At 42.2% G+C, this 27,544-nt stretch overlaps 1 protein-coding gene across 7 annotated transcripts; it reads left to right on the top strand.

Moving 5' to 3' along the window:
- The first annotated feature begins 108 nt into the window (after positions 1–108).
- strip2 (striatin interacting protein 2) lies at positions 109–27,477 on the top strand. Of its 7 annotated transcripts, none has more exons than XM_061029247.1 (23): positions 109–371; positions 5,381–5,482; positions 7,164–7,233; positions 9,084–9,158; positions 12,422–12,556; positions 12,689–12,809; positions 13,919–13,987; positions 14,624–14,730; positions 14,946–15,073; positions 15,330–15,518; positions 15,886–15,936; positions 18,042–18,274; positions 19,220–19,285; positions 19,366–19,429; positions 20,377–20,448; positions 20,618–20,692; positions 20,821–20,918; positions 21,583–21,709; positions 22,995–23,095; positions 23,498–23,564; positions 23,666–23,770; positions 23,897–24,101; positions 24,851–27,477. In XM_061029247.1, the coding sequence occupies exons 1-23, from the start codon at positions 261–263 to the stop codon at positions 25,099–25,101; spliced, it is 2,622 nt and encodes an 873-aa protein (XP_060885230.1). In that variant the 5' UTR covers positions 109–260; the 3' UTR covers positions 25,102–27,477. The 7 variants fall into 7 exon arrangements, with proteins under 7 accessions (XP_060885230.1, XP_060885229.1, XP_060885234.1 ...); XM_061029246.1 differs by having other exon boundaries at positions 5,381–5,503; XM_061029251.1 differs by having other exon boundaries at positions 110–281.
- Positions 27,478–27,544: the final 67 nt, after the last annotated feature.

Genomic DNA, 27,544 nt, shown 5'->3' with positions numbered 1-27,544 from the left:
TTTTCAAAAATCATGTGCTCTGCTCTTCTCTGCTGTCATGATGACTCTCTAACCCCGCCCTCTCGGGGCGCGCAGGGACAGCGAACCAAAAAGACTGGGGGAGTAACGGCGAGAGGAGGAGGAGGAGGAGGAGGAGGAGATCTTCAACTTGTGCTCCGGAGCCGCCGGTGCTCCTGCTGCTGCGGTGCAGTCTCAGCTCTCAAACCGGACCGGTATGCACTATCCGCGGAGGAGGAAGTGAGCCGCCCCGACAGAGAAAGATGCAGGCGGAGGACATGGAGGTACCTATCATTAATAACCTTATCGATAACGGCGACAGACAGAAGCCGAAAGGGAAAGATGTGTTCAAGGATCAGCAAAAGGAGTCGGAGGTAAATCGCAGAGGTTTTCTCTGTAGAGTCGGCTGCCAACGCGTATATGGCATAGGAGCGCACTGGCTGTGTGTGTGTGTGTGTGTGTGTGTGTGTGTGTGTGTGTGTGTGTGTGTGTGTGTGTGTGTGTGTGTGTGTGTGTGTGTGTGTGTGTGTGTGTGTGTGTGTGTGTGTCCGTCCTTGTACGTGTGTGTGTGTTTGGTGTTGCTGGGGAGCTTTCGGACCAGCTGAACGTCCTTTCCATGCATTGAGTCGCCGTCTTGGCTCGAAAGCATGCATGCAGACAGCCAGGCAGGCAGGCAGAGAGACAGCGAGGTGTTATTTTGGCAACCGGCTCCTATAAATAACCCAGCAGTAATCCTACAGCGGTGCTCAACGTGCAGAATGCAGGTGGAGAAATGTGACTGCTGCTGTTAGGACCACACCACCACTACCACACAGATTCTTTATGTCTAACGACTATGATTTGTTTTTTTAATTATCACTAAGTATTCACTCCTTACAGCATAATATCCTTATCCTGCATTGTTGACATTGGCTTGTGTCCTTGAAACAACTGTGTTCTCTAAAATCCAATTGGTCTTGTAGTGTTTAATCATCGATGTCAATAGTTTGCAGGTTAGAGCTTCAAAAAGGCAAAAGAGTTCTTGCTATTCAGTCTTGAAATAGCTTTAATTGATCGACATAATACTCCACTGTGGTCTCTTGGCATGGAAACAGAGAATTGTCTTTTCAAACATTTTCTTATAGAAAGTAGTACCTTTTTAAGTCCAGGATACTGAACACTATTGATATGACGTAGTTTTACACCTTTGCAGAAACTGATGTGCTTTTCTGTTATTGATTCATCTCAATGAATCCTGGATCACCTATTTTGTCTACTACATAATTGAAAACATGGAAATTGGTCACTAAAACATATTTATTAAAACGTCTGTCAAACAAGCAGTCCAAACCCAAATGATCAAAAAAGAAACGTAGCAAATAATCACACATTTGAAAACCTCAAAAAAAAACGTCAGGAATATTGAATTGGTTTGCAAATAATTGCAGACATAGGACTAAGATGAATAGACCAATCAGCTGTAGCTAAGTCGGTTTAGGTATTGCTATCAAGACAGTTTTTGATTTGGATTCATATCCTCTAATGTCCCATGCACTGAAAATATTTGATCTTTAATCATTAGCTGCCTGCATTATTTATTTTATCCAATCAAAGAGGCAGCAACCTTCCCATAGAATGACTTTACAAACAGATCTTCCCTCTGAAAACTGCACGTGTAAATCTACTCGTCTCTTCCAAATATGACAGCAGCTCAGTTGACGTTCACTCTGGTGATGCTCCTCATAGAGCAATGCTGATTTAATTCATCCCCTCATACATTTTTTTTCTAAGATGTTTTCATTCCTCGGTTGCTCAGCCTAGAAACTTCAGACAAGTGAAGTAGTCAAAGCTGTTGTCCAGGCATAAAATCCAGTCAATGATGTGTGTGTTTTTGTTTGGGAATTGGAGCGTATTCATCCCCATGCCGTTTGATTCTAGGACGAGGGCTTGTTGATGGTCTTGGGGGTGGGGTTGTGAACGATACGGACATTGAAAGCACTTAATGTCTGAGCCATGTGTTTAAGTTGAAGCCTTCCAGCCACTGCACAAGAACTGGGCTGGTCTGTCCGCTAAGTTAACCTCATATCTGAGTCAGCCATGGACGTAAATCGTCTGTCGTTTGCGTTGCAGCCATCTCTCGTCTATGTGGCATATGTTGGGAGGAGTGGGGGTGGCCTGCCTTGACATCCTGCCCGGTGTTTGCACATCGAGAAAAGCTGTGCCCGTTTGGAGCCAGGACCGCTCTCGTTATCAGCTGGCGGCAGAGGGAGAGAAAGGGGGAGACAGTGAGGGGGACTGGGTGAGAAAATGATGGAGAGGGAGAGGGATCAGGAGAAGCACAGTGTCTGTGTTTCTGCTGACAGGAATTCAAGAAACGTGACAGTTGGGGATGTAAAGAGCCATCACTTCAGTTTCAGGGACAAGCTGAGCATGCGGTTGTAACAGCGGGCTCTACACCAGATGGATTGTGCATCGATTTATGCAAAGTAATTGACAACAGCTTTTATTACAGTGTAATCAGCATTAAATCGTTTATCAAGCACACATCCATTGGTTCCATCTGTTCAAATGTGACTAGTTATGTTGCTCTCGCTTTATATCCTTACTGCTGGAAAACTGAGTCGAATCAGTCAAAAAGTCCGTCAGTAGAAAAGTAGTAGAGCCCGACCGAATAATCGGCAAGCCGATAATATCGGCCGATATTAGCATATCCAGTGACCATCGGTTTCAGCTTCTTTTATCACAGATATGTGCCAGTATATATATATATTTATTCACCAGTCAAAAAGCATTTCATTTGAGTTTCATTGTATTAAACTAGCAATATCTTTGCGGCTGTCGCCAGCAGAGTGTCAGGCGTTGATGCACGTTACGTTCCAGTTGAGTGACCATCTTGTATTACATATATTTTCCACAAGTGTTTGATAACTGCATTTGCGGGATCAACACGATAATTGTGTACATCTACATCTACAGATCTAAGAAAGATCAAAGAAAGATATCGGCCCGATATACTGGCATCAGATTTCTTCTCTCTCGGCCCTAAAAGTAGTGACAAACTATTTTCAATCTATTCATTTAATCATTTTAGTTGTTTTCTTGGCCAATAACTTCAACAATATCCGTAGCACTTTGTGAATAGTGTTACTTGGATTGGCTTTTGGTCTGTTTAATACTAGTGGAATATCTTTGCGCTTATATATCTTGGTTTGACAAAATAAAAAAAGTAGTTGAAACTCGTGATAAGGACTGAAAACCAATCAAAATACAATTGAATGAATTGCATTCAATTTATCACCAAAAGAAGTCTTAGATTAACTTCTAATTATTATTATGATATGACTTTGAGTTTATTTCAGACTCAATGAATCAATTCATCTTTTCACACCACAACTCACACGTTTTCCTCAAAAAGTGGTGCCTGTGCTGCGTGTGTGAACACAAACAGCAGAGGTCTTCACCTGACTGGATTCAGATTGTTTTCCAGAAATTCAGGACAGCATGTGTAATGACGCTTATTCCCTCTGACCGCTGCGCTTCATGCTCATCTGCTCATCAGCATGTCCTCTTCCACTCATTTTGTGAATACTATGAATACATCCAGTTGCATTAATCATTGATGATAAGCGAAAGACGGTCATCATAGCGTCGTCTGCCATCTTGGATATTTTGTAAACATTGCAGGCTTCTGTAGTGTCCTTTTTGTGTCATGTCTTCGCCTGTTGAGAAATTGAATGCAATTTACGATCTAAACAAAGAATCAATTAATCAAACGGTGATCTACACATTAGCTGTCTTAGCCCTATGATTGAAACAGACTGCTGCATCAGACAGCAGGATGAATGGGAAGGGACTGCACAGTGGCAGCAGTGGATGAATGTGGGTGTTGAAACATCTGCCTGCAGCACAGATGATAACACTCACAACAAGTCTAAGATACGGTGCATATATCTGATGTTGTTCCTCTTGGGAAGACAGTGAAAGCAGACAATGTTTTTATAGAGCAGATTTTATAACCCTGGCTGCGACAATGGCTCCACGGGGAGTTCAATTTGATTTGAAGTGAGCACTGATCAGTAGGGCTTGGAGTCTTTTGGTGTCTCAAGATTCGATTTCAATTCTTGGGGTTCACGATTCGATTCAGAATCTATTTTCGATTTCAAAACAATTCTGGATTCGTTGATCCATGGATTGAAAGTCTAATCCTACTTCAGGATCTACCCCAGTCGTCTGTGAGACTGGCTGAATTTCTTGCTGCTCCATTTGGCATTCTGCTCAATTAAAGAGCTAGCCTCAGCACCTGATTAGCCAAAAAAAAAATCAATTTTGGAAGTTATGACTTCATTTAAAATCTCAGAAGATAAGAATCTCGAGTTTTACAAAAAACAATGTTTTCCCACCTCTACTGATGAGTTCTTAGATTGCATTTACAAAAGGTCCTCAGAAATAAAAAAATGTTTTGTCTATTCAAAAAGCTAACCAACTCTGTATTCATTAAGGCATGGCCAAGCTTTTCACTAATACCTTTATACTGTGCTGTTAGAGATGGTGTCTTCAATTGGCCTCTGGGAGAAGGATCAATATTGAGTGGTGCCAAAAGCAACACAACATGAATCACGCTCTCACCTGTAAGGCCTTCCTTTTTTCCATCTACCCACTACACAATGACGCGTCAGATATCGATAAAGACGGCCACTTGTCTCGAGTCGATTTTCGTGAAGATTTCATGAAGAGCTTGTTGCGGTTTGATACACTGAAGCAGCACCTACAGGGCTCACAGGCTTTGCCTCTCACACTCAAAGAGTTATGGGCGATTCTGTGAATCAGACGCACTCCCACGCACTCGCACAGTGGTTCTCATTTCCTGTTCTACAACTGCAGTAATGACATCAAATGAAATTTCCTTGGCTTGATGTCATAAACAAACACTCGACTGACGTCTTGTATATTTGCGTCTGTGCTCTCTTGGCTGCTGCAGGTATTTATAGCCGGCATTACATGACAGCACCGAGTTGTTTAACCAGGATAGCTGACTCAGAGCACATCCTTATTTACAGTCCTGGCCCTGGGACAGTTCTCGTTGAGTTAAACACATCAAACACTCTGAGCTTAGAGAGTTCCAGTGCTGCCGCAGGGTTCCTTTTTAAAAAAAAAAAAAAAAAAAAAAAAAAAATCTCATTAACTTTAAAAGTGAATCTTTAATCATCCCTGCAGGGAAATTTCATCAGTCCACACCCTACACCTACATCATAAAATGCTCCAGTCACCAACGCTAATTCTCTCACTACTATAAAGGTCCAACGTCCCCAGGCATGAACGTGTACCACTCTGTTTGCTGCATCATATAAGATCATCAAGTTCTTCTTGTAACCCATTCATTCTTTTTCTGCTGTCCGTTTCATAGCACTACGCTAACAGCAGGGGCGGCTGTGGATCAGTGGTAGAGTCGGTCGTCTCTCAACTGGAAGGTCGGGGCTTCGATCCCCAGCTCCTGCAGCCACCATGGGCAAGACACTTAAGTTGCCAAGTTGGTTGTGTATGAATATGTATTAATGGATGAGTTAATACTGATGGCCACTTTACATAGCAGCCATCACTGTGTGAATTGATGTGAATGTGAAGGTGTGACCTGCTACACAAGCTCAAGTCCGTTTACTATTCACAAAACATGTGCAGGTACAAGATGACCCTGGCCTTTTTTCACTGTCTTAGTTTAGCGCGTTAGCATGCTTACACCCACTAATCAGCTCCAAACACTTATAAAGCTGAGCGTAAAGTCATTTGTTTTCACGACGTTGAAAGTTTAGACCTGATGGTGGCGCTACATGAAAAGGAATCACCAAAGTTATTACAATTAAAATTCATCCTGAAGAGAATATTGATGTTCGCACCAAACTCACAGTAGTTCATCTAACGAGACATGTCCCGCTAAACCATAAATATCAACATTGTGGTGGCGAACGAGGAAAAGTAAACGTCAGAGGGATTCATCCCCTGGGGATAAAAAAAACCCTCATATTTTATAGCTATTCATCCAGTCATTGTTGAGATTACAGAGTAGAGATCAATGTGGTGGACGACTGACATTTCCACTCCTAAATCAAAGAATCTGTCAATCATAGGCCTCTTGTACAGCTAACTGACATCTTTTATAAACATTTATAACTTGTTGTTTTTAATGCAGGCTTCTGATTGGTCAATTTGCTGCATTCTATAGTCTGCTATTTCTGTTTAGCAAAACATACTTGGAAGAACAGAGCATTGCAATGGAGGCAGTTCTGATGCAACCTGAGCTTAGGATCATGTCTTGTTCTTAGTAATATGTCTATTAGGCTGTTGAACATTTGGCTGAAGATAAAGCAGAGAAAAGGAGAAGAATAAAACACTGCGGAGCTTGAAGACATGACATTTTTTGAGGCTGGTTTATGGAAATGTCAACAGTCTATGGGGTGTCAGAGAAAGCAGTTGTTGTCCCATGTCCTTCAGGGTTTTGAGAAAGTTTGAAACCCCATTTTTAATCTATCTGAAAGGCTAGCGCTCTTCCATCCAGCTCCCAACAAATGTCTCGATGTGGTTTTTGGAGTTGATATTGTGGACATACTGTAGTGTAGAAGGTTGCAGCAGATATTCAGTTGTATGTCGCACGTGAGCGTTTTACAAAGAAACCCTAGTGCGCAGTCATGTTCCCATGCTAATCACAGGTTGAGGCTGAAGTCAGAGCCGTGAGAGACCCTCCGCTCCATGCAGAGGTTAATCTGCTCTTAAACAGGGGTCATGTTAAGTCCTGTGGCCTCCTTTTCCCTCACTTTCTCCTCGCTGCAGTTTACTGCTCCGACTAAGTGCCTGGGAGAGCTTGATTCAAGCTACAGAGAGCATGTGTAATTGCGAGTGGATGCTCTCGATTAGAGGGTCTGAGAGAAACATTGCGAGTGGCCCGGAGATTTAGCGGCCAGTCATACGTAGAAAAACACATGATGAGGACGAAAACTGTGAAAGACTCCGAGGAGAGTGTGTGGGTGGTGTGTGGAGTAAAAATGTGTAGGATTGAGATTGCAAACGGAGTATAGAAAAGTGGAAGGTGTAAAATGTGAAATGCGTCCAGTATTTATCTGTGATAACAGCCTGTGTATTAAACAGCCAGACTATAATGCACATGCTCATGAGTGTTTTTGTTCTTCTCTTCTCAGAGCTCCATGGAGTCTCCAAACCTGGAGTTTGAGTATGGAGACACTGACACTCTGACTGCTGAGCTTTCAGGTACGACTAAGCAGCTTGTAAAACCCCCCGTGATGTCTTTCAAAATAATAAGAAAATCATACTTTACACCCAGATCATTGGAACACAGATCTTGCACACACGCTGCTTCAAGGGCACTTTCTTAAAGTAACCTGCTCCATAAGTAAACACAGTTTTTTGAGCTGGTTGAATACATTAAAATAGTCTGAGATCAACTTTGCACCGGACTCTGATGATAGATTCACTTTCTGAGCACTGCCGAGGTGTCCTTGAGCAAGGCACAGAGCCCATGTGCCGTGTGTGGCATGTTTAACAACAGAGTGTAAGGATTCCCTTCTTCTTCTTCAACTCCTGCATGACAAATAGCGACCCAAATATTAGACATTTTCCAACCAATCAGATTGATTCATTGGAAAATTGTGCAGTTTGGCCCTCAGACCGGAACAAAAACAAACATGTCTACCTGACCCACCAGTTGAGAATCACTGCTCCAAACAGTATATGACACAATATACAATATATATTAAATAAACAGTCAAATATATGTCTTTAGGCTGCACACACTCATGGCTGTCTCTGTGTTGTTTTAGCACACACTTCTATCTTAAATGTGATTCGTCATGTGCTGTGGTGAAAAAGTGAGGCTTGATTACTTGTTTGAGTCCGTCCTCTGTACCCTCTCTGTATGTAAATGAGACGAACGATCGAACCTAAAATGATGAAAGGTTGTCATATAAGACTCAGGATTAAACTCACAGAATTCCTACAGGAACATTTCTTTTTCTACTTAGCATACAGGCTACAATGTGCTATTGATACAAAAAAAGCACTCGTCTGCATTCCTCAGGATTTTTCATCTGTTTCATGTTACAGTGTTATTCCTTAAAACAGGACAATAAGATGAGGATCCACTGTGGAAGACCACAGAACAAAACCCGGTCCTAACATAGGACACGTTGTGTGACTAACGTCATGAGTAATCCTGAACACCAGAATTATACATTCAGAACTGCCTAGCATCTGTGTATCTGGGAACAGCTCATGTGTGACTGCAAGCTCGGTGCATGAGTGCCAAAAAGAAGATGAATGACGTCATATTGGCAGAAAAAAGAACTCAACAATACAAACAGATGAGAGTCCTCATCGGTCAAGCACTGTTTTTATTTCCCAGTCAGGTTAAGTGCAGAGAGAATCGTTGAATAATGACATTGATTTAAAGTCAAAATGATCGTCCTCGTGGTAGATTGCAAGTAGCAGCTGAGTTTCAGAGATTGTTAGTCACATTTGAAACAAACAGACATTTACAGCAGCTGTGTAGCGACAGCTCCTCGGGGGTCAAAGAAACGACGACTGTTCTCAGAACAGGAGGAGATTCATGAAGGTGTGACGGATCGTTGGACTGTTCATGAAACACATGAGCTCACTTCTAAGGAGACAGGAGCTCTAATTTTGTCTGTTCATATTAGATCATGGACCTGTCTTCTGCTTCTATTCAAAACATTTGATAACTTTTCTCTTGTAACTACTCAACTCACTCCTTTTCTTGTCTTGGTTCCATTCTTTTGTATTCCAACTGTCTGTTCTATCTGATTCTATTCTAAACAGTATTTGTTTCTATTCTGTTCTACTGTAACTGTTCTATTGTACTCTCTTTGCTTGACATTTAAACCATCATACATTTGTGAAACATAAAAAAAACCAAGAAAAATCTGAGAAGCTGAACTTGAGAATGATGCTTTTCATTAAAAATGACATTTATGATTCGGGTGCACAAAATATTTGCAGCGTCTTTCAGCGTTTTTTCCTCGATTCGTATATAAGCTGACTAATTGTTTCAGATCTAATTTTTGCTGATGACATTCTGCCCACAGAGCTCTACAGTTACACAGAGGAGCCGGAGTTTGCCCTGAACAGAGACTACTTTGAGGAGGACTTCAGGACCCATGGTACTGTGTTTTATTTCTGTGTGTGTTTGTGTGTTTTGAGGGGATGCTGAGATCAGGGGCTTTGGCACATTTCCTTGGTGTGTTTAGATTACCTGGAGAGTTACCAGTTGTGTCGTTACCTTCACTGTCACTGTCGCATCGGGAAGGTGAAAGAACGAGATGTTTGCTGTGTGACACAAAATGGGGTCACAGATACACACACGACTCCACCAGGACCCTTCTTTGCTGTGCGATATCAAACACAAAGCAGACAGCCAGTAGACTGGGGCAGCTGCCTACTGTTGCTGTTGTTTATCGCAGAGACCTTGACGGCTCCTCCGACAGCTCCTCTGTCACTGATGACTGACAGAACAGTACAGAGTCCTTTTGTGTAACTCTGAAAGACCCTTTTGACTCGACCTAAGACTTAGGAAACAGCGTCCGTTTGATCTGCAAGATGGTGAAGGTTAACTGCGCAAACATTTCTTACACAGCAAACACATGAGTAAAAGTGTATGAAGGGATCGGCAAATCAACTGAACTAATAGATGCATAATTCTCACGATACATCAGTCAGCATTAGAATGCAGTATTTACCTTTAAAGAATGCGCAACATTAGTCAATGTCGGCTTCTTCTAACGTTCGCATACTCTTAGAAATAATAGTGCTACATAAAACCATAAAGGGTTCTTCAACTTGTACCCATGAGGGGCTATTTATGATCCCTGGTGGAACCATAAAACCATTAAAAAACAAAACAAAGGAAAGAACAGAACAGGTTATAAACGAGAGAAAAAGCTATAGAGGAGAAAAAGTAACTTGTAATCATACCGACTTGTATTACAGTCTTATGGGAAGATCTCCATTTAACGGTCACCATTTATTCTCCTTTTGTCTCAGTTTAAATAAGTACAACATTTTGATGTAGTTTCTTATTCTAAATGAATAAATTAATAGTGATCCTGTATTTATAACAAGATACCTTTAAACCCCTCACAAACATCACAACATGCTGTTTCTGTGTCTGTAGCTTTAAATGCAAATTCTAGAGGGGTGTGTTTGTCCACACAGAACCAGCTTTGTGAGGTTCCGCACGTTACTTAGATTTAGATGGTGTTTTAGTTTTTTACTCAGAACCCGGTCTAGAGCGACTACCATGGAACCGTTACACTCTTCCTTCCAGTGTTACCATGAACCCACTGTTTCCGCTGATTCTGCATGTTACAAGAGAACATCTTTTCTTGTCTGGTCTTAATCCTAAATGAATTGGAAGTGGAAATGCAGAAACACGAGCGTCGTGTTTTTTTTTTCTGTTCTTCTTTCTGTAGTTCGGTTCAAGCTGTGGTCAGTGGGAGTTTTGTTACTCAAACAGAGGTCGTCATAGTTCAGTCAAAGTTAATCCAATCATAACGTTCAGAGCATTCAGAGCCAGAGCAGCTCACCATGCACACATCAGTAGCTGAATTAAGACTTTCATATTTATGAATTAAGCTTCCTTTTTAAAAAAACAAAACTCATCAAATCAGATTCTTCTCCCTTTATTACATAATCACAGTTTTTTTAAATGTACAATCCAACAGTGGTGACAAAACCATTTCCCCTATCCAGATCTCACATCATTCTTTTAACCTCACACCATAAAGTATAGCGGGGATTTGTTTCTGTTTCAACACCGTTCAGCTCAGTGGTCTCACCTCTGGTTAAGGCTGTAGGTTGCTTCCCGTGTGTATTTGTTTGAAGCCCGGCTGACCAGCCACATCAAAGCTCTGCTCTTTAAAGCTGTTCAAAGAGTGACGACACCAAAAGATACAGAAAAGGAGGTCCAATCCTAACCATGTGACGAGCAAAGCAGCAGTTGTTTCTACACCTGATGGGGTCTTGTTTTGCTTTGAGACGATCAAGCTGTCTCAATAGCTCAATATTTGCTGATTCTGTTAAATATTCCAAAAAGGAGAAAATAAACACATCAAAATGCCATGTTGATCATTTCTAACCCATCACAAATCTCACACTGACACTAAACAAAAAGCCATGCAGGTCTTAAGTCATTGTTGTGGACGTTATAGACAAAAGAGCTTCTTTCCATCCGCTCCGAGAGAGATACGAGCTTCATCCTCTTCATCTGTCACCTCCTCTCCAAAACTGAGTGGTAATGAATAGTGGGATTTAGATTTGAGATAGAGCACAGATAGAGCTGCCTCTTTACATCACAGCCTTTTCATTAGTGTGTGTGTGTGTGTGTGTGTGTGTGTGTGTGTGTGGGGTGTATGTGTGTGTGCATGTTTATGTCAGAGCTTTTGTCATTCTGCACACCATTTTTTTTCTACCATAATACATAAAAATCCAAACTCTAATCACTGTGATTATGTCAAAGTGTCTAATTTAAGCTCTTCACAGAAGGAAAAAAAAAACAAAACACTCTTTTTGGGGCCGGTGCTGTAATTAGAAAGCATTTTTCCATCCTGATTAAAGAAGACAGCGCTTGCCTGACTACATTAAGTCTGAGCTTCGCCGATCATGATGATCTTCCGCTGCTAAATGTCTATTACTGTCTTTGTAATTGTCACAACGTCTGAGAGTAGAGGACTGTGAAGGACTTAGCGAAAGCGAGTCAGGGTGGGCATGCATCTCCTTCAAATGTTTTTTTTTTTTCTTTTTTTGAAGTATTTTTGAGATCTACTTCATGTAAGACTTGATAGATTGGTTTCTAATTGACTCACTTAATGACTGCTCTGTAACACTATTAAAATCTAATGAAAGATTAAAGTAGCAGTCGTTCTCTTCAGCTACACACACTGTAACATGACTTCTCTGGATATCCAGGTCATGGAAACAAGTTGAATTCTAAAGTGGTTAAATACACCATGGATGGACTACTTGGTCTGGTATGAACAGCTTATGGTGGCTTAAGTTTGTAAATGTTTGCGAACATAAGCTAAATGTTGCTCACTGGGTTAGTAAGTCTATACTACACTTGTTCTGCTGTTTGAGTGACTGAGCATCTAAGCTGAATGGTAAACAGTTTGTTAGTATTTAACTACACAGCTTAACACAAGTTGAGTCAGAGCTTTATCTGTATTTCTGCCACTGTGCTTTAAGATACAAACCATATAATCTAAATGAGCCAGGTGCCCGGTCTGTCTCTACACAGTTATGCAGCCAAATATACACATTATTCCTGTGGCCGTCACTGTCTTGTCAAAGGCGGGGGGGGGGGAATATACTGGTGAAAAAAAGTGTTTCTGAAAATAACCTGGCACGCTGTGTTATGTCCTTCCTGCAGCTCGAGGCAGGAGGTGGATCGAGCTGACGGTGGAGGAGCAGCGGGCCTACGTGATGAGGCTGCTGGACGCGCTGGAGGTGACGGACAGAGACAAGAGGCTGAAGGTGGCACGGGCCATCCTCTACCTGGCTCAGGGTACGTAGGCCGAAAACATTACGACCGCGGTAGATGATTTGATACAGTCATAAAACCAAACCCAAAATATAAAGTGCAAAACAGCCTAAAGTCACACCTTTGGCATGTTGCATGTTTTTTTTCCCCCCCCAGGAGTGTTTGATGAGTGCGACACAGAGGTGGACGTGCTTCACTGGTCCAGACATAATGTCTTTCTGCTCTACGATATGGGCATCTTCACAGCACTGCTGGAGCTGCTGAGCATGGAGATAGAGTAAGTAGATATCCTAGAAACGTTGAGTCATTAAACAAGTTCCATTACTGTACATTCATGGGGAAAAAAGAAACTGCTAAGTCATCATAAGTTAATGAGGAAATCACAACTACCTCTACTTCCGCACGATCAACAATTCAAGCTTTTGTCTTGAATTCGCTCGATAGGACAAATAAGCTGCTGCTCCTCTTGTATTAACTATATAAAAGAGCATTAAAGAATCGCACATTAGGGGCAATCAAAGCCTTAGAAAGAGAGACAGAGCTTCTTGTGCAAAATAGTTCTTCATACCTTCTTAAAAATGCTTTTTCTCCTGAGGCGAGGGTTTGAGGCAATACAGGAAGGGAGGAGTCTGCTTTTATGATTCAGAGATAACAGAAGTCCTAACACTAAAATCCACAGTTCTTTCATTGGCAGAAGCGTTGCATAGTGGTTGTCATGTTACTGAAAGGTCGTAGACTGAAGTCCTGAGAGCCTGTGTATTTCTCAAGCTTAAAAGTTCAACCTTTTTTGTTTTGTTTAATAAGCCCTCTGGTCCCTAAATGTATCAACACTGCCCCTCTCCCAAGTCCTCCAGAAACCCCTCTTGTGCAGAGAGAGGTGCTCACTCCAGTGTGAGGAGGTTTGAAGGAACAGAGAGCCTTTGAGAGAAAAAGAGAAGTGCGGAAAACACTGTTTGTGATCCGCACTTCAAAAAAAAAACCCTCCACTGAGTACTACAGTACAGCCGCAGACTCCTCCAAGTTGTTTGTTTTGCTTCTGGTGCCAGCCGCAGTTGGGATCCAGTGCTTCTTCTTTGTTGTTATGTAAGCTGCTCTGGGGCATCGTGGCACAGTCTGGCCTCTCACCATGCTGCGCAGCAAAGCAGTGTGAGCAAGCTATCGGAGAAACACACACACACATGGTGGTTTACAGGCTATTCTACTGTATGAATATGAATGTGATGAATGCAGGCAAAATGCACTGCATTAGAAATGTGAGTGTGGTTGTGTATGTTTTATAAGCTCTTGACTTATCTTGGATTATTTGATTGTACTGTATATATGCGCAGACTGTCTTTACGTCAAATAAAAGAAGACAATTGTTTATTTGTGTTTTTGTGTCTGCAGTAACAACCAGGCGTGTAGCAGTGCAGTGAGGAAGCCTGCCATCTCTCTGGCAGACAGCACAGAGCTCCGGTGAGCAATATTTCACATTTCCTTTCATAAAATACAGAATACAGGACGACTGTGCACAGATACTTTCTAAGTCTTGACTGGATGTCTCCCATTGTGCTCTTCGTCGTCAACATGTTCTTCTTTTCTAGTTTCCACAGCCAATTTCTGTTCCAGTCATTTTCATTCATCTTTGCCTCCCCTTAATGGAATTGATTTTTTTTTCTTCATATACACACATTAGACACACACACATGCAACAAGGCCCTCGTCTGGGCATTCCCTTGTTGACACTTGTAAGTAATTACAGCCTAGAGGAGCATGTTTGTACTTAATTGCTGCCAGTGAATTGAAAGCCGCTGTAGATGTTCTGAAGAAAAGGAGGGGCCTTGTTAAGAGAACAAAGCATCTAATGAACGAAACACCACAATGTTAATGAGCGGCGCGTTTTCCTGGCAGCGCACAGGAATCATTTCCTCATTGTTAAATGCACAGAGTGACTTCCTTTTCTGCGTCTTGCACTTAAAGTTCAATTGTTGCTCATCGTGCTGTTTATCATATTATCGACTCGTCTATTTGCAGACCTTTTCCCGGGCCATTAATATTGCTTTAGGCAGCGATTAAATGCTTTCCTCACTTGTGTGTTTGTTTTCATTGCAGAGTGCTACTGAGCATTATGTACCTGATGGTGGAGACCATTAGAGTCCAAACGGAGGACGACAGGCCTGAGTGGAGAACAGCCAGAGAGGCCTTTAAGAATGAGCTGGGTGTGTGTATGTGTGTAAAGACAAATACAGGGCGCTATTGTTGGACATATGTCAGATTTGAAGAAGTCATGTGAAGTCATAATTGTGTTATTTTGCACACACACACAAACACCAGTTATTGTTCTATCGTAATAATACAGACAAAAAAAAAAAAAAAACAGAGCAGAGTTGGTTCTGTCATAACAGATGCAATTATTTGACCTTTGACCCCTCAGGTTCACCTCTTCACAATGGGGAGCCCTTCGCCCTGCTCCTCTTCACCATGGTGACCAAGTTCTGCAGCATGAACGCCCCGCACTTCCCCATGAAGAAAGTGCTACTTCTGCTCTGGAAGACGATACTGGTTAGCACATTTTAACCATTAAACCATCATGTGCTTTTCTGCCCCTTTTCTGTGCTTCTGCGTTGCATATTCATTAGTAAGTTCCTACTCTTCCTAATGCTGTGACTGACAAGAATTCATCAAAAGCATCTTTTGAACTATTTTCCAAATCTTTAAAAACCTCTGCAGAATTCTTCTCTGGCTGGCTACTCTTCCTGAATCCTCTGGTCATATGCCTGTGAATCATTGTGCTCCCGTGTCCGTCCTTCTCCTCTAGTTCACCTTGGGGGGCTTTGAGGAGCTTCAGGAGATGAAGGTTCGAGGCCGGGAGCGTCTGAACCTGCCTCCACTCCCAGAGGACAGCATCAAGGTCGTGAGGGCCATGAGAGCAGCCTCTCCTCCAGCCTCGGCCATGGAGCTCATTGAACAGCAGCAGCAGCAGAAGAGAGGACGCCGAAGCCGCAGGGTACTGAACCCACCCACCTAACCCACACACACACACACACACACACACACACACACACACACACACACACACACTCAAACACACACAGTCACACACATTGGCCACATTCAGAGCTTATTTGAAATGCTACCCCTGACTAATTTTACCATTACTTGCCTTCTTATAGGTGAACAACTTATTCTGTAGACTTCCTCCTTTAACTCACCCTCTAACTGTTTGCTGGGTGACTTTTTTTGTAAAAGTAGCGCTGGGTGGGCTTTGAGAATTCAAAGCGTGTTGTTTTTACTAGAGCTTCTTGACTGGACAGGCTTTCTCTCTCTAATTGCCCTCTGGTTTCTCATTGCCCCTCTTCCTTGTGTCCCCACAGAGTGCCTTTGTTGATAGCTTGGAAGGAGACAGTCCCTTTCCCAAGAAGCAGGTCTTTACCCACAAATTCCCTTTTTTTTGTTTCCTCTTGCATTTTTTTTACTCTGCATTGAGCTGGACTTTAAGCACTCCTCTCCCACCTTCCCGACACCTTATTTCTCCTCTCTCCTCTCTCCTCTCTCCTCTCTCCTCTTTCCTTCTTTCCTTCTTTCCTTTCTCACCCTGTCATTTAACCTCCATCCAATCATCATCCTAAGATGCACCAAAATCAGGAACCATATATAAGATGTCAGACACCCGTACCCTCCCTGCATGACGACAAAACAAATTTGATAAAGAAGAACTTTTTCTACACTATTTGAATCTGTATACAATTTATATTTTATACTAATACAGTTTGTTGCTTTATGAAATCCATCAGAACACCTCAGTTGTTCCCAGTGGTTTTGGTGCAGTCCTATTCATTTCCAAAGTTTAACATTTGGGAAATACACTTTCGCTGCAACTTTGTTTTGAGAAGACAGATTCCATATTTGTATCTCTAATTATATGAAGCTACTGCAAGCTGCCAGTTAGCTTAGCATAACACAAAGACTAAAAACCGGGTGTAACAGCTAGCGATTTGCAGTTATATGCTGGTCTCGTTTTGAGCAGTGTGTTTCCCAAATGTGAAACTAGTCCTTTAAATAAACCATTTTAGGCCGCATGTTTTCTTTCTTTCTTCTCTTTTTGCCTCTTCTATTGTGTCTTTCCTTAACTTCTACTTGCTGTCCTTCCACTTTCCTTTATTTCAAATCATCATCCAAACATTTCCTCCATTTCCCCTAACACTTCCTGATCCTCTTAATTTTCCTCATGTTCTCCTCTACATGTTGTCCCTCTTTTTTTTCTCTCTCTTTTTTTCTTTCTTAATACCCCTGCCTCTTTTCTTCCCTCCCCTTCTCCTCTTAGGCTTATCCCCATCATGTCCATCACCCTTCTCCCACCTCATCATCCACTAACACCTCACACTGTCTCTCCCCTATCTCTTTCTTCTCTCTCCTCTTTCAACTGTTCAGTACTGGGGGGGGGGGGGGCTTGATAGACAGGGCTGACTTGCTGGCTTTTGTCATTGGCCACTCTCCACAGTCCCATAAAGGCAGTCACGTCAGACATCTACCGTAGTAGCATCTCCCCTGTAGTTTTCATCACATTGCTGCTAGGTTTGGCCTCAAAAATCACCTCGCAAAATCACCGACTCTGGACTAGGGGTCAATATCCTTAAAATGCATTCATTGAGGAGGAGAATCGAGATCTGAATAACGATATTATCTCGTCTGTGGGCTTTGGGTTTCAGTTGATCTCTCTCTTAAATGGATGTCATTGAAAGCGTTTGTCCCCTAACCCCGATAGATAAACACTAGCTTTACCTCCCACACAGCAGTGAATGGCTTCTCCATAGAGAATGGCTCTCAACACGGTTTCACCTCTTCCTCCCTCCCCCTCCCTCCTTACCTCCCACCATACACTCACTATACTCCTCACTTAGTCCAGCATTAGAAGTAGCCTTGGCGCACCATACATCGACTGCACTAGCTCTGATAATGTTCTGATTCATGCCTGATGCTTGCACTACTGCCACAGTCATTCATCGGAGACATTGTTTGGACTGAGATACTGTGTGTGTGTGTGTGTGTATGCCTGTGAATGTGTGTTATGCACTTGAACTGGGTTTGTTTGTTTGTACATAAAAAGCTACATATAAAGTCATTAGTGTTATTGGACCATGCTTGCATTTTTTGCATTTTGAAAAAAACAGTATGTGGTAAGTCAAATCAGGAACGTTGCTTGTGGTTGCTGTGGAAATCTGTCCTTTCTCTTCTGCTTTGAGAAAATGTCTTTTAATTGAATTTCCCTTCCCAGGGATATGATGATTCGCAGCTTTGAAAAGGTTACAGGTTGTTGTTTTTTTTAAATACTAATGCACTGAAGAGATTATTTAGTGATCAACACTGCTTTTTCTAACTTTGACGCTGGAGCTAGGAGACAGTTAGCTTAGCTTTGTGCAAACTGAAAACCTGGAGAAACGACGAGATCATGTGACTCCTCGCCAAAGCAGTCTTTAAAAGTGTAATTGATCATCTGCTCTCTCTCTCTCTCTCTCTCTCTCTCTCTCAGCCTTTGGTCAAGCAGGACAGCCTGGACACCTACAACGAGCGCGACCCGTTCAAGAACGACGACGCCCGGGACGAGGAGGAGGACCCCGAGGACACGGACAGCGGCATCGAGGGGGAGGTGGACCCCATGGACCGTGATGTCATCATCCAGCCGCCGCCTCCTCCACCTCCCCTCAGACCCCCCACAGAGAGGGTGAACTTCCCCAAGGGTCTCCCATGGGCCCCTAAAGTCAGGTTAATTGCACAGCTCTCGATCCTGCACTCTGTTTGTGACTCGCATAATCAGAGTTTCATGAACTCATTTCAGGATAGACTACACTGTAGACCATCCTGAAAGTCAGACAAGACCCTTTGACAAAGATCCTGGATACAAAACGACATTCAAAACAGCTCAGCTCAGACGTTAAAATACAAAACTTACACTGCTACTCATTACTTCAGCTGGCTATAACGATGCCTGCTGAATTTTATACGAGTTTAAAAGCACTTATTTTTCAAGATGAATCCTCCAAATGAGGGTTGGCCACATGCCACTTTGACCACCAAGTGGGGAAAACTTCCCACCCACAGCCAGAGCTTTACACCATTTGGCGGGCAGCTGGTGTCAGCCTCCCACCCTGATTCTCTGCCACCATTTGCAAAGTTATAGGACAAATTTAGAAAACTCTCTCCCGGCTTTTCTTTCTTCACCCTCGTCTCACAATAAGCTCTCCATCTGTGTATCCTGGAAAGTAGCATGTGTGTCTTCCCAGGGTGCTGCCGCCTCTGCTTTGGGGAAATGAATAATGCATCTCAGGGAGGACACAAACACTCGAGCGGTCCATTTATCATGCATTTATTATCAGAGGACCTTATCATTGAGTGAGTTCGGTTCAGAGAGCTGCATCACACGGGGCTGATTAAGTGTCGATCAGTAGGAGGCTCTGAACCCTTCACACAGCGTGACTGATGAGATTTGAGAAAGCTAACGCGCTGTGCTGTGCTCCTGTGCTTGCTTGTGTGTGGGTGTGCGCGCACATGCAAGTGCCTCCTTTGAAATGGCTGTTTAACAGCGTGTTGATGTGCAGAAGTGTTGCAGCAGGTGTTTTCAAATGACTCTATAATCTGACTGCAGTGTGTGTGTGTGTGTGTGTGTGTGTGTGCGTGTGTGTGTTCGTGGTTATGTGTGTGTGTGTGTAGGGAGAAAGACATCGAGCACTTCCTGGAGACGAGTAGAAACAAGTTCATCGGGTTTACCCTCGGAAAGTAAGTGTGATTTTGAGAATATTAAAAAAAAGCCCTTCATGTATTCTCCTTATTTTAAGTCTCATGTTATTTTCTTGTAGTGACATAGAGACCCTTGTGGGCTTGCCCCGACCCATCCACGAGAGCGTAAAGACTCTTAAACAGGTGAGTGGGGACATCCACGTATGTCTAGATCTTGTTTTTCACACATGGAAACAGGTTACAAAGTACTAGATAATTAGGCAAATCAAGGTATTTGAAATAAGCACGAGATACTTGAGTCTAATCAAACCCCATGCAGACCACGCCCCCATTCCCCACTGACAAGCTACTCTACCAACCACATGGCCCCTAGTTGTCACCACAATCCAAACAGCTCCACCACTTTTCAACTGACCCATCCTCCTCTGCCTGTGTGAGCCAGCCATGCCGCGACAATGCTTACACCACTCAACCCCAACACAATGTAGACCAATGGGCAGCAAGAGCCAGGACACCACCAGGGCCTGTACAGTGTCAGCCCTGGGAAGGCTAAAAAGGGAGCCCAGCGTTTTTTTGTATTATTTCCCCTCCTTCCTTCCAGAGGGGGCCACTAAACAGACAAGACCAACAAACACGTGTGTCGTCTGCTATGATTCGTCCACGTTCCCTCCAGCCGCGTAGCTCAGTGCCAGTTTGTTTGAACTTCTGTTTAGAAGTGATCACCAAGCAAATCAAACTTTTTTTTTTTCCCCCGACAGAAGTCTCTCCAGGTCTGAGAGAGACTTCTTTGTTTCCAAGGCTTTCAGCCACATGACTTTCTCAGATATTTCTCAGGCTTGATTCTTTTTCTCCACCATCCCCTTTTCTTTCTTGATTCTTTCTCCCCTTATTTTGACTCATTACGGCCAAAGAGCTTTTTAATCAATACCCCCCCCCTGCGCTGCTGAATCGCCTGACATTGACATCCCTCTTAAAAATCCATACATCCTGTTTGAACAAACTGTGATGTGTACCTACACTGAGGAATACCCCCTCTGTCTGACTAATTAACACTCCCTCTAACACCTTCATATACTGTCCATGTAGTTCTAAATACATTTTAGAGTCATGAATTCTCTTCTTATCTCCAGCACAAATACGTGTCCATTGCTGAAGTCCAGATTAAGAGAGAGGACGAGCTGCAACAGTGTCCGCTGACTCTGGTTAGTAATGTCAACGTAACATTTTTAAAACACATGAATTGATGAGTAATGGGGACATTTCATGTGATATTTATGTGATTTAACCACTCCTTTTTTTTCCTGAAATGTGTGTTGAATTTATCTTATTTAATGTTTGTGTGCTTGATTGTCCGTGTGTAATGTTGTATAGGGCGAGGAGGAGGTGGAGGAGACGTCAGCCGAGATGCTCTACCTGGGAATGCTTCCTAACCTCTCCCAGTATGTGGTGAGTGGCCCATTGGCAACCGCCTTTGAATCAAGGAATCGCCCAAGCTGTACCTCTTATTTGTCAAAACATAATAGATCCCAAACTGGGCCTTGCTTCTAAACCTGTGGCTTCATTCCCTGTGTCAGATTGCCCTCCTGAAGCTGCTTCTGGCTGCAGCTCCAACCTCCAAAGCTAAAACGGACTCCATCAACATCCTGGCTGACGTGCTGCCCGAGGAGATGCCGTAAGTACTGCGGAAAGATGCTGAAGAGGTTACACGTCGTGGTGAGATGTTAATGCGGTCACTTTGAGCCACACCTCCATTCGGCGGTTGGAGATAAAAATAAACGCAACCTTTCACCTTTTACAGCTGCTGTTTATTAAAAAGCCATTTATAAATAAAATAAAGTTTGAAAAGTGAGCTCTGAGGAAGTCAAAGTGTTCCATGCTCATTTTAAGCTCGGTATTTCTTAATTTATTAGCTTTCCTCTCATTTTGATAAACATTATTTTAATAAAAATACACTTTCTTCTTCTTCTTTTTGCGCTGCGTTGTGGCCTAGTTTTAAACAAACTGACACACCAGAGAGCTGAAAGACAGTCTCCATGTCAGGAATAGAATAGAAACAACACAAGTGAAAACATTCCAAACCCTGTCTGACATTTCCGGCCCTTGAGATCTCTGTTTTTCCGCTTGTTTTGATGTTGTCGTTTTGGAAAAACCTTGAATGCACCATCAAAGACTTAGCAGATGATCTGGTTGTTTAGAAAGGACTGAGAACAGTCGGTTTTCTTCATGGTTATGTTTTTTTTCCCCTTCTTGAGAACAAACTGTATTGTTATTAGAGTCTTGAAGGCCTCACAGTGTTTTTTTGTTTTTTTAAATGTGTGTGTTTGTGTCACCTGCAGTATCACAGTCCTTCAGAGCATGAAGCTGGGGATCGACGTGAACCGCCACAAGGAAATCATTGTCAAGGCCATCTCTGCTCTGCTGCTGCTGCTCCTTAAACACTATAAACTCAACCACATTTATCAGGTACACACACACGCTCTCTCTCTCTCTCTCACACACACACGTATCGCCCTCTTCCGGGCACCCCACGTCACCTGCTTTTTACATTATTCTCCTTTTTCTCTATCTCATCCTCCCCCTGCACACTAATACACTAATAACCCTACACCCCCCATGCTACCTCCATTACCCTCCACATGATTATACGGTCAACCTTGCCATTACTTTCCTCCTTTCATCCTCCTCCCCACCCCCACCTTTGACCTCCCATCACCCCCCTCGCACCTCACAACCTCCGTCACACTCCCACTCCGGTGCTCATTCAAATGCAGACAGAAAAAAGGGTCCAATGACAGCATGTGGTCCAAAATCACATGTTTTGTTTACATGACGTTTGCATTACTTCAAGTTGATTGTGCCACAATTCAGTGGGATGGAGACATGTTTTTGTTGCCAGGAGGAGGATCTTGTAGACCGAAAACATTGTCCTGGTTGAATCAAATATCCCATTGGTTAGCTGAACAGTGTGTGGACCCTTTTCATTTCTCTGCAGTTAGTTTATATTTCTTGTTCTCTGCCTGTGTGCATTTTGCCTGGATGTGCGCACACGTTTGCGTTTTTCTCTGTAGTGGTGCCAGGAGGGGCCATTCCTTCACACTCTTTTTATTAACTGCCTTGTGGAGTCATAGTGGCAGCGCCCTCTGCTGCTACAATAAGAGATTGCATGCAGATTGAAATCAAAAATAAATGAAATAATGAAGTTTTGTGCATTATCTGACAGCCTTACAACACTGTATTTAAACACCTGGACTTTGATATATATATCCTGACATACATCATTTTTTTTTTAATATATCCCTTTGCAAGCAGCCTCTGTCAATACAACACAGAAATATAATTTCCAGCTGCAGAATTTCTTCTGCTTTTAATCTTAGTAAAGCTTCTTGGATGAGGTGAAGGATTTATAGAGAAATCCCTCCCAGTTCTTGACCTTTTTCCTCAATTGGGAAACTCATCAATGATGGGGGATTATTGGCTTCAGGATTTAGATTTAACCTCGTCTATTCTTTCTTCAGATGTGGATTTTCCTCTCCAGGGTTTGTCAAGTCAGCTGTATATTCTCTCAGTCATAGTCTGTCATGTTCTCTCTCTCATTTAAAAAGCATTCTAAGTAAGAATCGTAACTCAGAAAGCAGAAGTGTAAAACGTCTTTCTTAATTATTTTATTACACTTTTAGTTGTTTGTCTTCTCCAGACTGTCCGGCTTTCTACCTGTTACACATTGCTGCCTCTTCTTCTTTCCCTAAAGTTTGAGATCGTCTCCCAGCACCTGGTGTTTGCCAACTGTATCCCACTCATCCTCAAGTTCTTCAATCAGAACATCATGTCGTATATCAGTGCCAAAAACAGGTAGGATCCTCTTTTACCCCATACTCCCACCAAAACACTACACTTCTTCTATTTCACATTTTATTAACAGAACAAAAAGACTCGGATGGTGCAGGTCAGGAGACAGAAAAAGTGTAGAATCGTGCCTCCAGTTTTTGTTTGTGGGCCTTCTGATAAGAGTAATAACATATCTAATATATTGTGCATGGATGCAATTTTGCATGAATGAAATGTAGGCTATCAGGGGGTGTCACAGATGGCCTCACAGCAGTGGTGCAGTGACCGGAGATTCAGGTGTGAAGCGAATGAGATGATAGTAGGTGCAGAGACAAAGCCAGTCTGCTTTAGCTCAGGGACAGGATGAAGTAAAAACAGTACATTTCATGTAGGATACACGTCTGTCTTTGTGCGTTTGCATTGCAGTATATGTGTGCTGGACTTCCCCCACTGTGTGGTGCATGAGATGCCTGAGCTCACCGCAGAGAGCCTGGTGAGTCCAAACATGAAATCTGACTGACGGTCAGCTAGTAGAGTAGAATGAGGTCATTTTTGAACTCATTGTGTATTTTTGTGTCTGTGTTTGAACTTTAGGAAGCAGGAGACAGCAATCAGTTCTGTTGGAGAAACCTGTTTTCTTGTATAAATCTGCTGAGAATATTAAACAAGCTAACCAAGTGGAAACACTCCAGGACAATGGTTAGTAACTCTGCACTGCTGTGAAGCCTTTTACTGCTTTAGGACAGAATTTCCATCGACCGTATGCCTATGGAAGACCACAAGGCTCCAGAGTGCTCCTGCAGTGACCTCTGTTCCCTTTTTCAGATGCTGGTGGTGTTTAAATCTGCCCCCATCCTGAAGAGAGCTCTGAAGGTGAAGCAGGCCATGATGCAGCTCTACGTTCTGAAGCTGCTTAAGATCCAGACTAAGTACCTGGGCCGCCAGTGGAGGAAGAGCAACATGAAGACCATGTCAGCCATCTACCAGAAGGTCCGCCACAGGCTCAACGACGACTGGGCTTATGGAAACGGTAAACTGGGGGTCTGCAGAACCAGAATCAGGAAGTGTTTAAGATGTTGGCATGGCATTTGAGTTATGTCATCACAGCATTAATGAGTCCGTTTTATGCCAAAAAGCAACAAATGTATGACAGGCTTCAGTTTGAGTTTTGATTGCATTTTTTTTTAAGCTGAACTTTTTGTGGGCTGGGGATAAATAAATTACAATTTCCACAACAGTATACGGGAATGAACTTAAAAGTCAATAACGTCACTAATTAGAGTACAAAGAATAATGAAATACAAAATAATTAATAATAGATTAATGACAATACTATGATCAACTAAGTCTAATTGGAATTTTTTTGTAAAGATAAAAGATAGGTATTCGGATAGGAAACATTCTAAATGCTGATTTTACAATACATAGTAGATGTGTACATGTGTGTGTTGTAACATATCAGTTTGTATGAGAGCTGTGTGGTGTGACATACAGCCAATTGCGAACAATCTAGAGTATGTTGCCATAGAAACAGCAAAAGGGGGACTGTTCAGGGTCACAGTCCCTCGCGGGTGAGCAAGTGATCTGTCACCATCAGTGTTAGAGAGAGATGGATTGAAGAAAGAGAAAGAGATAGAAAGAGGGGGAGAAATGGTAGGAAATAAAAATATGAATAATAGGCAGGCACAGGTGGGATAAAGAAAATGAAATTCGAGGTGATGTGCCCGAGTGTAAACGTACAAACGTTTTGAAATGCCTGCTTTTACCCTTTCTTCCCAGACATCGATGCTCGGCCCTGGGACTTCCAGGCGGAGGAGTGCGCACTGCGGGAGAGCATCGAGAAGTTCAACAGCCGCCGATACGACAGGAGCCGGAATGGAGAGTTCGCACCCGTGGACAACTGCCTACAGAGTGTGCTGGGCCAGCGTGTGGACCTACCCGAGGACTTCCACTACAGCTACGAGATGTGGCTGGAGAGAGAGGTGTTCTCCCAGCCCATCCAGTGGGAGGGCCTGCTGCAGAACCCATGATGGAGGAAGGAGGGGGTCAGAGGGAACATTGCAGTGCAGCTAGAGATTAGTTTTAATGTGCAAAATTGTGTAGTCAAAGGTTTCAGTTTTGAAGAGATGGGAGACGGGTGAAGAAAAAGATGCTGGAAATTGAGAAGATGAGGATTCTTCCACTAGATCAGCACAAAAAGATTCCACACACAAACACACAGAGGATGTTAACATGTGCCTATGACTGCTGCACACACACACATGGATATGACGGGCAACAGAGGTAGCAGTACATTTAAAAAAAATGCTGTAGCAGCAGGAGATGTTTTGTTTTGTTTTACTGCCCCTCTGTACCCCGTGTTTCAAAAGAAATCTAACCACATGGTCAGTTTTGATGTCCTCCTTTTTCAAATGTTGGTACTTTTTTGACTCGGTGTTGTTACTATTTATTTGTATCAAAGTGTGCGGTTACATTTTTTGGACTAAAACATTTTTGAACGGAGATGTACATTTTTATAATTTTAAATAAGTTCATGTCTTTTTTTAAGTTTTGAAAAAAAAAGAAAACCTCAACGGTAGGTATCGGGTTACAGATTGTCGGCGATGGATTTTAAAGTTTTTCTTATGTCTTTCTAGAAAAAAAAGAACCTTTTTGAAGAGAACCACAGGGTCATTTTTGATAGCCCCAAATCTAGAAATAGCCCATATTTCAAATAATGTCATAGTAATCTCACCTATATGTCACCAAAATAAGATAAATATACCAGCTATAAGTGGATAGAGTTTGTTTGTGAACATAAAAAGTATATGTGTGACAGTTAAAGTGAGGATGAGCAGATGTGAAGAGGATAGTTTTGAGTAAAATGTTTCCTATTTGTCATATATTAAGTAGACTCTTTATCTTGAATAGAATTCTTGCTATCCAGGTATATCCTTTAAATGTTGGTATTTTGAAATTCAAATCCAGAAATCACAGAACAAAGTCTTTAATAACTGATGTCACCCAGGTTTTTTTTTTTCATACTTTGAAATTTGGCCCCAATATGGTTCCACAGAAAAGCTCAGGGAGAGAAAAGACTTTCAGTATGAAGGTTTTGCTTTGGAGAATGTTTTCTTTGTTGAGCAGACCTCCAGCTTTTCTATGGAACCATCTCCGCCCCAGCAAAGAGTCTAATAGCAGGAATTCTAATCGTGACTCCCTGCTTCCACCCCCTGATTCCCTCTCAATCTGCCCGACAACAGCACATCATGTTAAACCACTGAGCTCCTCAGTGGTGGCCTTGGTGAGCACTTTGCCACCCTTGCTTGGAAGAACAACAGTTATTTTTTTCTAATTCGTCTTAGCTGTTTTTTTGGTTGTTTTTTTTCCACATCCAACTACCTAAATGGAGCTCCAGATCTGAGGGCTCTGGATTGTTTCCCTGGAAATGTCTGAAACTGAAGCACACAAACACGCACAGTAAACATAAAGCATGGTCAGCTTTTTATTTTCATGTCACTCTCCCTCGGTTTAGATAGGGGTCAAGAGATGTCATGTATGATCTTTGTACAAAACAATGTTAACACTCAGTCTCGTGCTTCTTATTGTAAATGTGCATGGACACTGTTTCGTTTTGAGGACCTGTTCACATATTTGGAATTGCATTATTATTATTTTTTGTCTTATGATGTTTTCAGCATAATTAGAGGTGTACTTTATTTTTCCTTTCAAAGTGTATGTTCTGCATAAGAAGTGACTTTTATTTCTTCTTCTGGAAGACAAAATCTTTAAGAAATAATATTGTATACTTGATAGATTCTCAGGTTTATGGAGATAATATATTGCAAACTGTTAAAGCTTCCTTGCCATCACCTAGCTCTCTACCTGCAGAGATAAATACACATTTATTATACTAAATGAACACCTTGAGCACCAAACATTTACTGCATAAGCTGTTCATGTTCACTAAAGACAATAACTCATTGTGAGTTTGTATTTACGTCAGTTATGTTTCAGGTTCAGATGTATTTTTTTTTGTATCTTGTGCCAAATTTCAGTGCCATTTTCTACTTTTACTTTAAGTGTTCTTGCCTTCATGAGCATATTCAAGGTTTTTCATTCATATCACCACTGAAGGTTTGCAATAGAAAAATGTCGTTTTCTACCAGAAAATTGTACAATCAATGAAAACTGCTGTTTCTTGAATCTGGTAGAGTGTTTTACCAAACGTGTTTATTAGCATTGTATGGATGTCACTACAGTGTATATGTGTTCTTGTTACACACGTTTCCACATCTGTACAGTCTAGATTAATACTCAGTACTGACGTTGTTCAGGGGTATGTGCAATTACAGATCCATAGAGGCATTATTACTAGAATGACAAATTACAATATCAGAGTTGCTTATTAAACAATGTTGATCAGTTGTGATTGTTTTGTGTAGGAATCATTTAAAGCACTTCACATGTGAACACTGAAGGTCAATCTAACCA

This window comes from Labrus mixtus, chromosome 22, assembly GCF_963584025.1.
Source record: "Labrus mixtus chromosome 22, fLabMix1.1, whole genome shotgun sequence".
NCBI lineage: Eukaryota > Metazoa > Chordata > Actinopteri > Labriformes > Labridae > Labrus > Labrus mixtus.
This window is presented reverse-complemented; position numbering and strand designations above follow the sequence as displayed.

Coding starts and splice junctions, on each gene's coding strand:
- strip2 (XM_061029246.1), top strand. CDS start 261: ATGCAGGCGGAGGACATGGAGGTACCTATCATTAATAACCTTATCGAT. Junction 12,557..12,688: donor CATCCTCTACCTGGCTCAGG/GTACGTAGGCCG, acceptor TTCCCCCCCCAG/GAGTGTTTGATGAGTGCGAC. Junction 13,988..14,623: donor GCAGACAGCACAGAGCTCCG/GTGAGCAATATT, acceptor TTTTCATTGCAG/AGTGCTACTGAGCATTATGT.